We start from the raw sequence: 15,730 nt of genomic DNA, 5'->3' as shown, positions 1-15,730 counted from the left end.
GTGAGACTTTGGATGTGTGTTTTTTTTTAAAAAACATGTAAGGGGCAACTTTATGAATTTGTTCTCCCATTGGAGGAGCTCCACAGGATCGGGAATTCGGGTCGGAAGTCAGCGAGCCCTGTAGGATCTTTCACTCATTAGTTTCAAAGGCTGTAAAATCCTGCCTGGATCACTGAATTCCCAATGTTCGCACCCAGCAGGCAGGCAGGCAGATTCATGTATATACTCTGTGTTTTATCAAATACACAATGGCGCAGTGCTTGTATCAAAAAGGCTGTGCCCATGGAAATATTTGCCTGATAGGCATTCAAATTGGGTCCATTTTCTCAGTATTCTATTCATGCTTCCTGCCAAAGAAGCCCTTGTCGTGAGGTGTTCCTTGGGAGTTGGCCACATACGGTATGCTGCAGTGTAGTCTCTGCTTAGCAGTCAGATGTTTGACAGGAACTGTGCTGCGATTTCGTCACAGCCAGATACTGGCAGGAGATGAAACCCAGAGTGCCATCTGCCATTTTTACAGGGAGTGACTGCACATTAGAGGATGTTTAAGGCTTCACTTTAACAGAGAATGAATCTGTCTCCCGCTGAGACATTTATGGGAGCTAATGTCTCTGAGCTGAAAGTTGTTTGCTCTCTTTCCCCTTAATCGCCTGCCCTGGAAGTCGGTCTCCTTGATTTCCTCTTCTGAGTATCTGGATCCCATTTGCATGAATCAGACTAGTTCCTGATTCCCCTCGAAGAAGGGTTTGAGCTGCGCAGTGAAAGCCACTATACTCTGAGTGACTCTGATCAGGTGATGTTTGGGTTGTGATGTTAGATGTACCAGTCCTCAACCCACAGCTCTCTGGCACCAGCGCCAAGAGAGCAAACAAAGAAACTGGAAATCCTGCAGTGAGCTGACCCAGTGAAGAATTTTATCTTAAATGCACATACATAAAAACACACAATGTCACACCTGCTGACTTGCAGCTGCCAGACCTGTTGATTTCTGGTTTACAGTAGGGAGAGTCACCTCTCATTGACAACTTGTAATGAAGAGAAGAACAAACTTGCACCTTTCACGTCATCAGGGTGTCCCAAAATGCTTCACTGCAATGAAGTACTTTTGAAGTGTAGTCACTGTTGTACTGTACGCAGCGAGTAGTTATGATCTGGAATGTGCTGCCTGAAAGGGTGGTGGAAGCAGATCAGGTAAACACTTGAAGGGGAAAAATTTTGCAGGGCTACAGGGAAAGAGCGAGGGAATCGGACGAACTGGATTGTTCTTGCATAGAGCCGGCACGGGCTTTATGGGCCGAATGGCCTCCTGTGCTGTAACCATTCTACGATTCTATGAATGCGGCAGCCAATTCACGCACAGCAAGGTCCCACAGATGGCATTGAGATAAATGACCAAATAATCTGTTTTTAGTGATGTTGGTTGAGGGATAAATATCGGCCCAGGACATCTGGAGAACTCCCCTGCTCTTCTTTGAAATTGTGCCATGGGATCTTTTACATCCACCTGAACAGGCAGGCAGAGCCTCGGTTTAAAGTCTCATCGGGAAGACGGCACCTCCGACAGTGCAGCACTCCTTCAATATTGCACTGGGAGTGTCAGCCTCGATTTTGTGCTCAAGTTTCTGAAGTGGGACTTGAACCCACGACCTTCTGACTCAGACGAGAGTGCTAACATCTGCACCAATTTGAGAAATGTTTCTCTCCTCTTGTACGTTCACCCCCCTTTCACACCATTCCCCAGCTAAAAAACCAGCAGTAGGCCTGTCCTAGAGCCCATGCCAACCATTCTCATTGGTAAGCCGCAAGGAAGGTACACACGATTGCACATGAACGATTCTCTTCCCACCTTTATTTTCGCTCCCTCCTCTGCCGTCTGATCGCTGACACCCTGAGGCCCGCAGCCCAGGATCAAAGACATACCATGTGGAGACTTGCAGGCATAACTCATCCAGAGAGGATTAATATATTTTAAAATGATTGATCAGATGCAATGAAGTAAAGATGGACCACTTCCACCACTATGTATAGCAAGACTCGCTAAGAGCGTCACTCCACATTAGGAGGACGTACTTTCCGTGGGGATTCTTTTTGTCGTGCAGTTGGCAAAAGTGTAAGTGAAATACTGACCAACAACAGGGAGGGGGCGGGTTGGGTGTGAAATGCTGGAAACTTGAATCGAATAATGGAGTCTCGGCAAGCACTGATCAGGCGAACATCGTACTGGGCCAGTTGGCTGGTTCCATCAAACTGGGTTCAGAGTTCAGATTTTGTGCGAAGTAGAAGATGCCTTTGTTTTTTTTGAACTGGTGGAACTCAGCCGACATGTTACTGGTGGTGTTTCCTTAGATTGAAGTTCTAGTAAATCCAAGCTGTGCTTGAGACAGTTGTTAAAACTGTTAAATGTTAAGTCTCATAGGAACAGGAGTAGGCCGTTCAGCCCATCGAGCTTGTTCCATTATTCAGTCAGACCACAGCTGATCTGTACCTCAACTCCATTTACCTTCCTTTGCTCCATATCCCTTGATACCCTTACCTAACAAACATCTATCGATCTCAGTGTTCTGGGGGAGAGAGTTCCAGATTTCTACTACCCTTTGTGTGAAAAAGTGTTTCCTGATTTAAGTCCTGAATGGCCTGGCTCTAATTTTAAGGTTATGCTGCCTTGTTCTGGCCTTTTACGCATCCCCGATTTTCTTCGCACCACCATTAATGGCCGTGCCTTAAGCTACCGAGGCCCTAAACTCTGGAATTCTCTCCCTAAACCTCCTCCTCACCACCTCTCTCTCCCCCCTTTAAGACGCTCCATAAAACCTACCTCTTTGACCAAGCCTTTGGTCATCTGTCCTAATTATGTGGCTCGGTGTCAAATTTTATTGTGAATTTTATTTAACGAGATGTGCCTTGGGACATTTTACTATGTTAAAGGCGCTATGTAAATGCAAGTTGTTGTTGATTCCCCACCAGAGGAAATAGTTTCTCTGGATCTACCCTATCAAATCCCATTATCATTTTAAACACCTTGAGTAGATCACCCCTCAACCTCTAAACTCAAGGAAATACAAACCAAGTTTACGCAACCCGTCCTCATAATTTAACCCTTTAGGCCCTGGTATCATTCTAGTGAACCTGCATTGTATTCCCTCCAAGGCCAATATATCCTTCCTGAGCTTCAGTGCCCAAATCTGAACATAGTACTCCAGACGAATAGATATCTTTGTGTAATGGGCCATGGAGGAATGTTTTATGTTGTACTCTCTACACCCCTTTACATTCCTTTTCATTTTACCCTCTCTTTACTTGGTCCCATTTTCTCTTCGTTTCTTCTTCTTTCTGTTCTCTTGATCTGTGCGAGAGTGCATGGAGAGTTGATTTGTGACTTTGCCACTCACCTGTGACCCCTCTGGGGGACATAGATTGGTTAGTGGAATGGGCAGACAGGTGGCAGATGCAGTTTAATGTGGAGAAGTGCAAGGTAATGTATTTTAGGAGGAAACAAAAAGGCGCTGAAGAATGCAGATGAGCACAGAGTCCTAGGGGTTCATATACATAATCCCCTAAAAGTGCGCATGCAAGCAGAGAAAGCCATAAAAAAGGCCAACGGTCACTTAGGTTTCATAAATAGCGACATAGACTCTAAGAGCAAAGAGGTAATGATAAATTTGTACAACATGGTGGGAGTCTTAAGTGGCCCATTATAGAAAGGACATTAAAGCCATAGAGAGAGTACAGAGTAGGTTCACCAGGATGATACCAGGGATGATATGAGGGAAGATATGAGATAATGGGACTATTTCCATTGGACCAGAGAAGGCTAAGAGGAGATTTAATAGAGGCTTTTAAATTGAGTGATTTTGATCGAGTGAATAGGGAAAGACCATTTCCTTTGGTTGGGAAATCAGTGACAAGAGGGGTCATCAATTTAAAACTGTCTCTTACAGAGAGGTTAGGAGAAATTTCTTTACACAGAGTACTTTGCCACAGGGAGTGGTTGAGGCAAAATCCATTGCATCCTTTAAGGAAAGGTTGGATAAATATTTGAAGCAGAGGAAGATTCAGGGCTATGGGTAGAGAGCAAGGCAATGCTGTAAACTTCTTTCATTCCGTGGAATAACAACAGGCAGCTGTGAATAATACAGTTTTGTGGCCCATATGAACCTCTTTGGTTCATATTTTGGGCGATGAAATAGACTTTAGTTCTAAGCTGAGCAGTACAGTTAACCCTGAGCTACTTACCCATCTCTACCAGTCATGGTGTGTGTTTAGGGGAGCGTTTGGATTTTAGCAAACTGGGAGCTGAAAGGGGAACACAGGCTGATCGAGTCCAGTTGATTTGGTGACATGCCCACTGAAAGACAGGAATCAGAGTTTGTCCATGTCCTGTATTAGATTAAAAGTACAGCAGTGTGCATATTACGTTATGCTCCCAGCACCATTACAGCCTTTCGTTATCTTGTACCTTGAAGGTGAGTAAGTAAGTTTATACAGTGATAAGCTAATTAATAATTGTCTCATCAAACCACTTGTTTCTTTAGGGGGCTCCAGAAGGAGTCATTGAACGCTGCAGTTACATCCGTTTCGGTATCTCCAAGGTGCCCCTGACACTTCGCTTGAAGGAAAAGATCCTGAGTGTGATCAAGGAATGGGGAACGGGACGAGACACCCTCCGCTGTCTCGCACTAGCAACCCGTGACAACCCACCCAAGAAGGAGGAAATGGACTTGGAGGATGCTACAAAATTCGTCAAGTATGAGGTGAGAGTTACTTTAAATCTGTGGTAAAACGTGGGTGTGGAGGAGGGCAACAGGCTGTGAAGGGATTGGAGTAAAGCTCCCTTATTCTGTCTTTTGCAACGTCTCTTAACCCCAGCCTCAAAAGAGCACCCTGCTCCGCGGAGTATCAGTGTGAGTGTTTCCATTGCCTGTGGTCTGGAAGCAAAGGGTTAGGATAAAATGAGGTTTAGTTCAGTTTGGAGAATGGTTGGAAGTGGTGTAGCCCAGTGGTCAGTGCTGGGTCCATTTTTGTTCAGTGTGTACCCAGCAACATGCTAGGGTTGAGACGTTCCTGGTCTGGTTCACACAGAACCCTTATAGTTGAGAGAGAGAGAAGGGTTTCAAGTCATCAATCCAGGCTGAGTCAAACCTTTATTTCCTGGGTTAAAAGACAGTCCCCCCTCAACCACTGTGCAATCTAGTCCCTTGTCACAGAAACGCAAATTTCTGTCTTCATTTCATAGATCTTTTTAGATAGGTCTAAAAGGAGACGCTCACTAAATTACAAAATGGCAGATTCAGCCTGCTGGAAAACAAATGGCTGATGAAATAATTCCTTTAATGGGTGGGAGCAGGTCTTCAGGTGATGACATGTACAACCTGACAGATGAACCTGTTCATTCTGATTACTGAGCCATTAGGAAAATTCATTGTAAGATGTGGAAGCCACTGTGGGGAGAACTATATACAAAGGAAACTGAAATTTCTAGCCATTAACATCTCCCTCAGAAAGGATAGAGACTAGTAATAACCGTGTTTATTTCAAACAAAATGGTTATAACATAAAAGAAACCCCAAGGTATTAAAGTGAAACTCTGGCTTCCTATCTTCAGTTGTGGTCTAAGAGCAACAAATTCCATGGGTGAACCAGACTTGTGTCATCAACATCTCATTGTGAAGGTCTACTAAAGGATCTGTTGCTTGTCAGATACTGTAAGGATACACTTTTCTGCAGAAGATATTATTAACCCCTTGCAAACTGATTCTAGTTCTAATGTTGTAAAGTACAGTGCTGCATTAGTACCTTGCTGTGTCCTTTTTCTTCTGTATATTATTTCACCTGTAAATAAACTTGGGTAAATTGCTTAGCCTGTATGAATTACTCTGGCAATTTCTGAAGGCAGAAGGTGTGAGAATGTGACAGTCACCCCACGTATTCTCCTATAATCAACTTTTCAGTGATTAAGGGCTAATTATGAAATCCCGTTAGGTCTCTCGCTCCACCTCACGCCAACCTCCTTGGCGCCTACTGCAACCAGCCATAAAAACTCCCCGTCACATGGCCCAGTCTCCAGCACCTTTCTGCCGACTCGTAGCTGCTCACTAACTGCGATCAAGCTCTCTGCCTCCTGCGGTGAACCCCAATACCCCGCCCCAGGGTCACCCCCTGCATCTTTGCACGTGCAACTCGTCTTTTTTTTTAGACTGAGTCACCCCATGATTCAAGTGGATTCGCAATGACCAAGGCCAATTTTTAATGCACAAAATGATGAGAGCACAATAAAGAACGAACTTGCATTTATATAGCATCTTTCACAACCTCAGGATTTCCCAAAGCGTTTTACAGCCAACAAAGTACTTTTGAAGCGTAGTCACTGTTGTAATGTAGGAAACATGTCAGCCAATTTGCACACAGCAAGGTCCCACAAACAGCAGTGAGATGGATGACCGGTTTAATGTCTCATCTGAGGGATAGTACCTCTGACAGTGCAGCACTCCCTTTGTACCTCACTGGAGTATCAGCCTGAATTATGTGCTCAAGTCTCTGGAGGTGGGCTTGAACCCACAACCTTTGTTAATTCAGAGGTAAGAGTGCTAGCCACTGAGCCACGGCTGACATAGCTTGCACACAGTTCCTGGCAGTAAGGTGACATTCTATGAAGGAAATGAACCGTGTGTCTGAAGCCTCCGAACCAGAGCACTTATTTTATTTAAGACCTGTTGTGCTTGGATCTGGATTTGCCTAACTCCAGATAAAAGGGGCCCCATTATTTTGTTTTCTACATCTGTAAATCAATGGGCTATATTTAGTGAGCCGAGGATTAAGACTAAGATATATCACGGAACATTTTATGCCTGGAAGAGGACTTTGCATTTAAATGTTATGCTTGGATCGGGAATCCCATGCAGTAGGGGTGAATGGGAAGTGGTTTGATGGTTTGGAATTTCTCTGCTTGGCTTGGGTATGTATTTAACTGCAATTGACTGTGTTATTATATACTTAACAGAAGACTTCCAGTCAAATGAATGGCAGGAAATTCTGGCTTCCAGTACCTAGGCACTTACCGGGTTACAGCACTTAACTGAAGCAGACGGGAAAGGACATATTTTTATCCTGTGGAAAGATATTAATTTACAAAACAATCCGTAGTGGAAAACTTGCTTATTTTTCAGGAACTAAATAAGTCCCTTGGTCTTCAGCTGTCAGCCGTGGCTCAGTGGGTAGCACTATCGCCTCTGAGTCAAGGGTTGGGGGTTCATCGTCCCACTTGGGGGGTATAGCTAATACTGAGAGACTGTGACAAAATACAAGAAGACGTTAATAAACTTGCAGAATGGGCGTGTAATTAGCAAATAAATTTCAATATAGGTAAGTGTGAGGTGGTGCAATTTAGTAGGAAGAATAAGGAGGCCATGTGCTCCTTGGAAAGTAAGAGTCTAAATGAGGTAGAGGAGCAGAGGGATCTGGGGGTACAGATACACAAATCACTAAAAGTAGCGACACAGGTTAATAAAGCCGCAAACAGAGCTCTGGGGCTAATTTCTAAAGGCATAGAATTGAAAAGCAGAGAAATTACGTTAAACTTATATAGAACCCTGGTTAGACCACACTTGGAGTACTGTGCACCGTTCTGGTCTCCATATTATAGAAAGGAAATAGAGGCATTGGAGAGGGTGCAAAAATATTTACAAGGATGATACCAGAACTGAGAGCATCTAACTATCTGAAAAGATTGAACAGGCCAGGGCTCCTTTCTGCAGAAAAGAGAAGGCTGAGGGGTGACTTAAAAGTGGTATTTAAGATATGAAAGAGTTTAGAATCATAGAATCATTACAGCACAGAAGGAGGCTTTTCGGACCATCGAGCCTGTGCCGGCTCTTTGTAAAAGCAATCCAGTTAGTCCCATTCCCTGCTCTTATAGAATATTTGATTGGGTAGACGTAGAGTTGATGTTTCCACTTGCGGGAGAGATCAAAACTAGGGGCCATAAATAGAAGATAGTCACTAATAAATCTAATAGGGAATTCGGGAGAACATTCTTTACACAGAGAGTGGTTAGAATGTGGAACTTGCTACCACAAGGAATAGTTGAGGCGAATAGCATAGATGCATTTATGGGGAAGCTAGACAAAAATACGAGGGAGAATGGAATAGAAGGATATGCTGATAGAGTTAGATGAAGAGGTGTAGGAGGAGGCTTGTGTGCAGCATAAACACCGACATAGACCTGTTGGGCCGAATGGCCTGTTTCTGTGCTGTGCATTCTATGTAATTCACTCCAGAGACTTGAGCGCATAATCCAGGCCAACACTCCCAGTGCTGTACTGAGGGAGGAATATTGGCCAGGACAACGGGGATAACTCCCCTCGCTCTTCTTCAAAATAGTGCCACGGGATCTTTGACGTCCACCTGAAAGGGCAGACGGGGCCTCGGTTTAACGTCTCATCTGAAAGACGGCACCTCCAACAGTGCAGCACTCCCCTTGGTGCTGCACTGGAGTGTCAGCCTGGATTTTGTGCTGAAGTCTCTGATAATGTAGATAAATCGGTGGTAATGCTCTGAGTGAATTGATAAAATGATTCTTAGCTCTGATAATTCTAATTAATGTAATCGCTTTTTATTGTGCGATCTACTGATATCCACTGTTGAAAGACTAATTTCTTTCTTTTCTCCTTTTAGACTGACCTTACATTTGTTGGCTGTGTAGGGATGTTGGACCCACCCAGAAAGGAAGTGGTTGGTTCCATTCAGATGTGTGAGAAGGCCGGTATCCGGGTCATCATGATCACCGGCGACAACAAGGGCACCGCCATCGCCATTTGCCGGCGGATTGGAATCTTTGGTGAAGACGAAGACGTGACCGGAAAGGCTTACACCGGCCGCGAGTTCGATGACCTCTCGCCGGACGAGCAGCGAGAGGCCTGCCGGTCCACACGCTGCTTTGCTCGCGTTGAGCCTTCGCACAAGTCCAAGATCATAGAGTACCTTCAGTCGTTTGATGAGATCACAGCTATGGTGAGTTCAAATACTCTTGTCCACTTCTCTAACTCTCTCTCCTCCTTTCTGACGCTCCTTAATAGACCAAGCTTTTAGTCACCTGTGCTAGAGTCTCCTTCTGTGGCTCGGTGTCAATTTTTTGTCTCATTACGCTGCTATGAAGCTCCTTGGGATGTTTTACTATGTTAAAGGCGCTATATAATACAAGCTGTTGTTCTGTTCCTTAAACTAAGGGTCGACCTTTATTTAGCGGAAGGTTTAAATTAGTGATGCAGGTACACGGTTTGATGGACCAGCATGTTTGTTATACCACAGACCAGTAACATGTGACGTGTGCTGTCCTCATGCACCTTCGAGCAACCCGCTGAAGAGCAACATTGTCAAAGATCTCTGAGCAACCCCAATAATGTCCTTTGACCCCAATCTTTGAGTCATCCCCTAAATATTTGCCATAGCACACTTGCTAAAGGATATTATCTGTGTGTCGTTTCTTTTTAGAAATAGACTTTTTGCTGAGGCAAAATCCACAGTAATTTCAGATGGAAATCCAGTAAAATATTTGACTTTCTGAAATGGGTTGGTCATTGAAGGCGTTCTTGTGAGAGTGGGCAATGCGGTGTGATCAAAGTTCATGTGGCTCTCGCTATAAAAGATTTTCAGCCGTATATCGTGATCAGCTTGATTTACGTAGCCAATTTAATAGAAGTCCTTCATCTCAGTACATTCAACGACAACAGTTGCATTTATATAGCGCCTTTAATGTAGGAAAACATCCCAAGGAGCTTCACAGGAGGATAATCAGACAAAAATTGATACTGCGTCAAAGAAGAACATATTAGGAGGGTTGACTAAAATCTTGGTCAAAGATGTGGGACTTAAGGAGGGCCTTGAAGGTTTTAAGGAGAGTTTATGGAGGGAATTCCAGAGCTGAGGTCCTAAATGCAAGGCTGCCAATGGCGGAGCAAAGGGAGTGGGGGAAATGCAGGCTGTGGCCAAGGAGATAAGTTCAAAGGCCAAGCACACCAGGGACTTTTCTAGCTGTAAATGCAAATGTGACTCAGTCTGCTAGATAGAAAACCACTTTCAACTTGTGATTTTTTAGCTCCTTTCATGCCCAAAGTGCTTCTCAGCCAATGAAATACTTTTGATGTTTATTCACTGTTGTTTAGGGAACCACAGTTGCCAATTTGCACAGAGCAAGACCCCACAAACAGCAATGAGATAAATGACCAGATTATCTCTTTTAGTGATGTTGTATGGGATAAATATTGGCCTGGAGAACTCCCCTGCTCTTCTTCAAATAGTGTTTTGAGATCTTTTATGTCGGCTTAAACAGGCTGGCTTGATTTGACATCTCATCTGAAAGCCGACACCCCTGACAGTGCGGCACTCCCCCAGTACTCACTGATGCGCCAGCCTAGATTATGTGCTCAAGTCCTGGAATGGCCCTTGAACTCACGACCTTCTAACTAGGCAATAGTGCTACCAGCGAGCCAAGCTGGCCCTTAATGTAGGGAAACTGATGATCGTGGAAATGGAGAGCTTTAGATGGTTTCACCCTTCTGAGCTAAAGGAGATTGCGTGGCGGTAAGTAGCCTCCTGGGAGAATAAATGGTGGCAAATAATGTATCCAGGCAGTGAGGGAGAAAGCAACGCCCTGTTCTAATATCTTTCCTCTCTGCAGACTGGAGATGGTGTTAATGATGCTCCCGCTCTGAAGAAGGCTGAAATTGGGATTGCCATGGGCTCAGGAACTGCTGTGGCTAAGACGGCGGCAGAAATGGTGTTGTCTGATGACAATTTCTCCACCATTGTGTCAGCGGTTGAGGAGGGTCGAGCTATCTACAACAACATGAAGCAGTTTATTCGCTACCTCATCTCATCCAATGTGGGCGAAGTTGTCTGGTAAGGGTTCTCTTGTGATGGGCACGTATCCTAGACTCTTTGGCTGCTGCTAATGCACTTCTCCTCCTGGTTGGCAACATGCTTATGCCCACCCTTCTCTCGGGAGGTCTGGGGCTTAGAGAAAGTAGACAACTCCAGCTGAAAGAGCTGAAGAAATGTAGGGGTAGAAGTTGGTATGTGTCGTACCCATTTTATGCCTGAAAAAGGGGCGCAAAGTACAGCAATTTAGCAGAGAGACAGCCTGCTTCCAATCTGCACAGGCATTGGTCCCACTGCTAAATTCATGGGGTCCAGTCTTTCGGTGTCTCGGGCAGATGCCTAAAACAGGCGTTAGGCCTCTTGAATATGTTAATGAGGGGCTTTTCCAAAATGAGTTACTGATGAGCAGGGCAGGCATCAGGCCTTTCTGTTCGGGCCGAGTCTGGGCCCAAAAACTTCCATAATTAACCAAGGCGCTCTTCCACCCCATGAACAGTCTCCAAAGAGAGAAGATTCAGCTTAATGATTCTGATTGGTTACGAACAAGGGAATTGTGTCACCCTGTGCCCGTCCAACACGTCTGTTCCGCTACCTAGGAACATAGGAACAGGAGTCGGCCATTCAGCCCCTCGTGCCTGCTCCACCATTTGATAAGATCATGGCTGATCTGTGATCTAACTCCATATACCTGCCTTTGGCCCATATCCCTTAATACCTTTGGTTGCCAAAAAGCTATCTATCTCAGATTTAAATTTAGCAATTGAGCTAGTATCAATTGCCGTTTGCGGAAGAGAGTTCCAAACTTCTACAACCCTTTGTGTGTAGAAATGTTTTCTAATCTCGCTCCTGAAAGGTCTGGCTCTAATTTTTAGACTGTGCCCCCTACTCCTAGAATCCCCAACCAGAGGAAATAGTTTCTCTCTATCCACCCTATCCGTTCCCCTTAATATCTTATAAAATTCGATCAGATCACGCCTTAACCTTCGAAACTCCAGAGAATACAACCCCAATTTGTGTAATCTCTCCTCGTAACTTAACCCTTGAAGTCCGGGTATCATTCTAGTAAACCTACGCTGCACTCCCTCCAAGGCCAATATATCCTTCCGAAGGTGCGGTGCCCAGAACTGCTCACAGTACTCCTGGTGCGGTCTAACCAGGGTTTTGTATAGCTGCAGCATAACTTCTGCCCCCTTATACTCTAGTCCTCTAGATATAAAGGCCAGCATTCCATTAGCCTTATTGATTATTTTCTGCACCTGTTCATGACACTTCATTGATCTATATATCTGTACCCCTTGGTCCCTTTGGACATCCACTGATTTTTAACTTTTTACCATTTGGAAAGTTCTATCCTGTTCTATCCTTTTTTGATCCAAAGTGGATGACCTCACATTTGTCTACATTGAATTCCATTTGCCACAGTTTTGCCCATTCACCTAATCTATCAATATCCCTTTGTAATTTTATGTTTTCATCTACACTGCTTACAATGCCACCAATCTTTGTGTCATCGGCAAACTTAGATATGAGACTTTCTATGCCTTCATCTAAGTCATTAATAAATATTGTGAATAATTGAGGCCCCAAGACAGATCCCTGCGGGACTCCACTAGTCACATCCTGCCAATGTGAGTACCTACCCATTATCCCTACTCTCTGTCGCCTTTCGCTCAGCCAATTTCCTAACCAAGTCCGTACTGTTCCCTCGATTCCATAGCTAACAGTCTCTTATGTGGGACCTTATCAAATGCCTTCTGGAAGTCCATATAAATAACATCCATTGACATTCCCCTGTCCACTCCTTTAGTCACCTCTTCAAAAAATATTTATACAGATATTTATACACAACAACCAAAGCTCCACAAAGGAATCCTGTCAGTGTGAACATTAAGGAAAAAAAGCTTGGTGGTTACGGATAAGCAGTTGCGATTGGCATTACCCAAGGTTAGCCTCTACCAGCGCTGCTCAGTCTCCACCCTTCACACAATGTGCATGCTCGGTCAGGCCACTGGAGAGCTGAGGCGAAGTGTTGATCCACAAGGAGGGACAATCTGAGGGCAGTTCAGCACAAGATGCTCTTGTGCAGCCTCCGGTGACTGGTTCAAGGCCAACATTGGTAGAGGCTTGGGAGCAGGGTGTCTTTGGGAAATAGTAGAGACTGTTGAGATACTTTATCTGAAGTGACGTTCTCTCCAGTTTAAAGTTTAATCACTTCTATTCTTTCTTGTTTTCCATGTAGTATTTTTCTCACAGCCATCCTGGGCTTGCCCGAGGCCCTGATTCCTGTCCAGCTGCTCTGGGTAAACCTGGTAACAGATGGTCTGCCTGCCACAGCGCTGGGCTTCAACCCTCCTGACCTGGACATCATGAACAAACCTCCTCGCAATCCCAAAGAGTCCCTCATTAGTGGCTGGCTCTTCTTCCGCTACATCGCCATCGGAGGTGAGCATGTTAAAACTGATCCAGGACCCATAGGTACAGCAATTCACTGATCCTGACTTTGAGATCACCAGTTCTCATACTGCAACCTCAACTAAAGTACTTGGAACTTTTTCAATTATAATTATCATCTCCCCATTCTTTATTTCTCCTCCTGCATTGACTTAGAAAGGCACGGAGTAATCAAGGACAGGCAGCATGGATTTGTTAAGGGAACGTTGTGTCTGACTAACTTGATTGAATTTTTTGAGGAGGTAACAAGGAGGGTAGTTGAAGGTAGTGCATTTGATGTAGTCTACGTGGATTTTAGCAAGGCTTTTGACAAGGTCCCACATGGCAGATTGGTCAAAAAAGTACAAGCCCATGGGATTCAAGGGAAAGTGGCAAATTGGATCCAAAATTGGCTCAGTGGCAGGAAGCGAAGGGTAATGGTTGATGGGTGCTTTTGTGACTGGAAGGCTGTTTCCAGTGGGGCTCCACAGGGCTCAGTACTAGGTCCCCTGCTTTTTGTGGTATAAATTAATGCTTTGGACTTAAATGTAAGGGGCATGATTAAGAAGTTTGCAGATGATACAAAAACCGTTTGGTTGATAGTGAGGAGGAAAGCTGTAGACTGCAGGAAGATATCAATGGACTGGTCAGGTGGGCAGAAAAGTGGCAAATGGAATTCAATACGGAGAAGTGTGAGGTAATACATTTGAGGAGAGCAAACAAGGTAAGGGAATACACAATAAATGGGAGGATACTGAGAGGTGTAGAGAAAGTGAGGGACCTTGGAGTGCATGTCCACAGATCCCTGAAGGTAGCAGGACAGGTAGATAAGGTGGTTAAGAAGACATACGGGATACTTTCCTTTATTAGCCGAGGCATAGAATATAAGAGCAGGGAGGTTATGCTGGAACTGTATAAAACACTAGTTAGGCCACAGCTTGAGTACTGTGTACAGTTCTGGTCACCATATTACAAGAAGAATGTAATTGCACTAGAGAGGGTGCAGAGGAGATTTACGAGGATGTTGCCAGGACTGGAGAATTTTAACTATGAGGAAAGATTGGATAGGCTGGGGTTGTTTTCCTTGGAACAGAGGAGGCTGAGGGGTAATTTCGTTGAGGTGTACAAAATTATGAGGGGCCTAGATAGAGTGGATAGGAAGGACCTATTTCCCTTAGCAGAGGGGCCAGTAACCAGGGGGCATAGATTTAAAGTGATTGGTAGAAGGATTAGAGGGAAGCTGAGGAAAATATTTTTCACCCAGTGAGTGGTGGGGGCCTGGAACTCACTGCCTGAAAGGGTGGGAGAGGCAGAAACCCTCAACTCATTAAAAAAGTACCTGGATGTGCACCTGAAGTGCCGTAACCTACAGGCCAAGGACCAAGTGCTGGAAAGTGGGATTAGGCTGGGTGGCTCATTTTCGGCCAGCGCGGACACAATGGGCCGAATGGTCTCCTTCTGTGCCGTATATTCTCTATGATTCTAGTCTACGACTGACTCCCTACCAATGTTTCCATTGCTACAAGTGCCCAAAATCAAGTCCTCGTAACCCTGTGGGCAGGAAGATGGCTGACCAATCTAACCTGTGGGTCCGCTGGCAGGAAGTTGGTGTCTGCCCAGAAAGCCTAAAAAAAAAACACGCTCAACCTCTTAATCACTGGGGAGAAAACAATTGGAGAATGACTACTCAAAACATCGAAAGCACACGTTTAAAAGATGGGCCTATTGCAGGGCTCAGTGCTCGGGGTGAAGAGAAAAGCCTCTGTACTTGGACTGAGCTCAGGGATAGCTTCCAGCTGCCTGAGATTGTGCAGAAGGCAGGAGGTCTGAAACTGGGCAGCCAAGCTAGGCTATTGGCAGATGGAACATTTTGGCTGGCGTCGTTGCCCACTGCCTCTAGCAGGGGGATCTCACCCTGTGTCACCCTCTACCTCAGGGTTGGCCAAGTCTTTTGTCTTCATTAGGCTGCATAGGTGTGTACTTTGGATCCTTGGGAGGCCTACGTTCAAAGTTTGAATCCACATCCCATTAATCTGCATGTTTCTCAAGCTGCTGGTACTAACAGATCCCAGTGTTCTGACTGAGGATTTATCTGCTAGTGAGGTAACAAGGTTAGGAACAGCTCTCTCCAATTCTCCAGGCCCATGAATGGTGATACGTTTTGGAAGGAAGAATGAGGAGAGGCAATATAAACTAAATGGTACAATTTTAAAGAGGGTGCAGGAACAGAGAGCTAAGGGGATTCACATGCACCAATTTTTGAAGGTGGCAGGACAAATTGATAAGGCTGTTAAATGGAGGCACAGAGTACAAAAGCAAGGAAGTTATGCTAAACCTTTATAAATCACTGGTCAGGCCTCAGCTGGAGTATTGTGTTTAATTCTGGGGACCCCACTTTAGAAAGGATGTCAAGGCCTTGGAGAGGGTG

At 44.9% G+C, this 15,730-nt stretch overlaps 1 protein-coding gene across 2 annotated transcripts in view; it reads left to right on the top strand.

Annotated features, from left to right (window-relative positions):
- Positions 1-15,730, top strand: part of atp2a3 (ATPase sarcoplasmic/endoplasmic reticulum Ca2+ transporting 3) — a 230,672-nt gene that overhangs the window by 179,954 nt on the left and 34,988 nt on the right. For both annotated transcript variants that reach the window (XM_068007934.1, XM_068007933.1), the window contains exons 13-16: positions 4,533-4,751; positions 8,671-9,006; positions 10,673-10,893; positions 13,112-13,314. In XM_068007934.1, the coding sequence (XP_067864035.1) occupies positions 4,533-4,751; positions 8,671-9,006; positions 10,673-10,893; positions 13,112-13,314 (979 nt within the window). The remainder of the gene's footprint in view (positions 1-4,532; positions 4,752-8,670; positions 9,007-10,672; positions 10,894-13,111; positions 13,315-15,730) is intronic.

Source organism: Heptranchias perlo, chromosome 28 (genome assembly GCF_035084215.1).
Source record: "Heptranchias perlo isolate sHepPer1 chromosome 28, sHepPer1.hap1, whole genome shotgun sequence".
Lineage (NCBI taxonomy): Eukaryota > Metazoa > Chordata > Chondrichthyes > Hexanchiformes > Hexanchidae > Heptranchias > Heptranchias perlo.
Note: the sequence above shows the minus strand (reverse complement) of the source record. Positions and strands in the feature narration are given on the sequence as shown.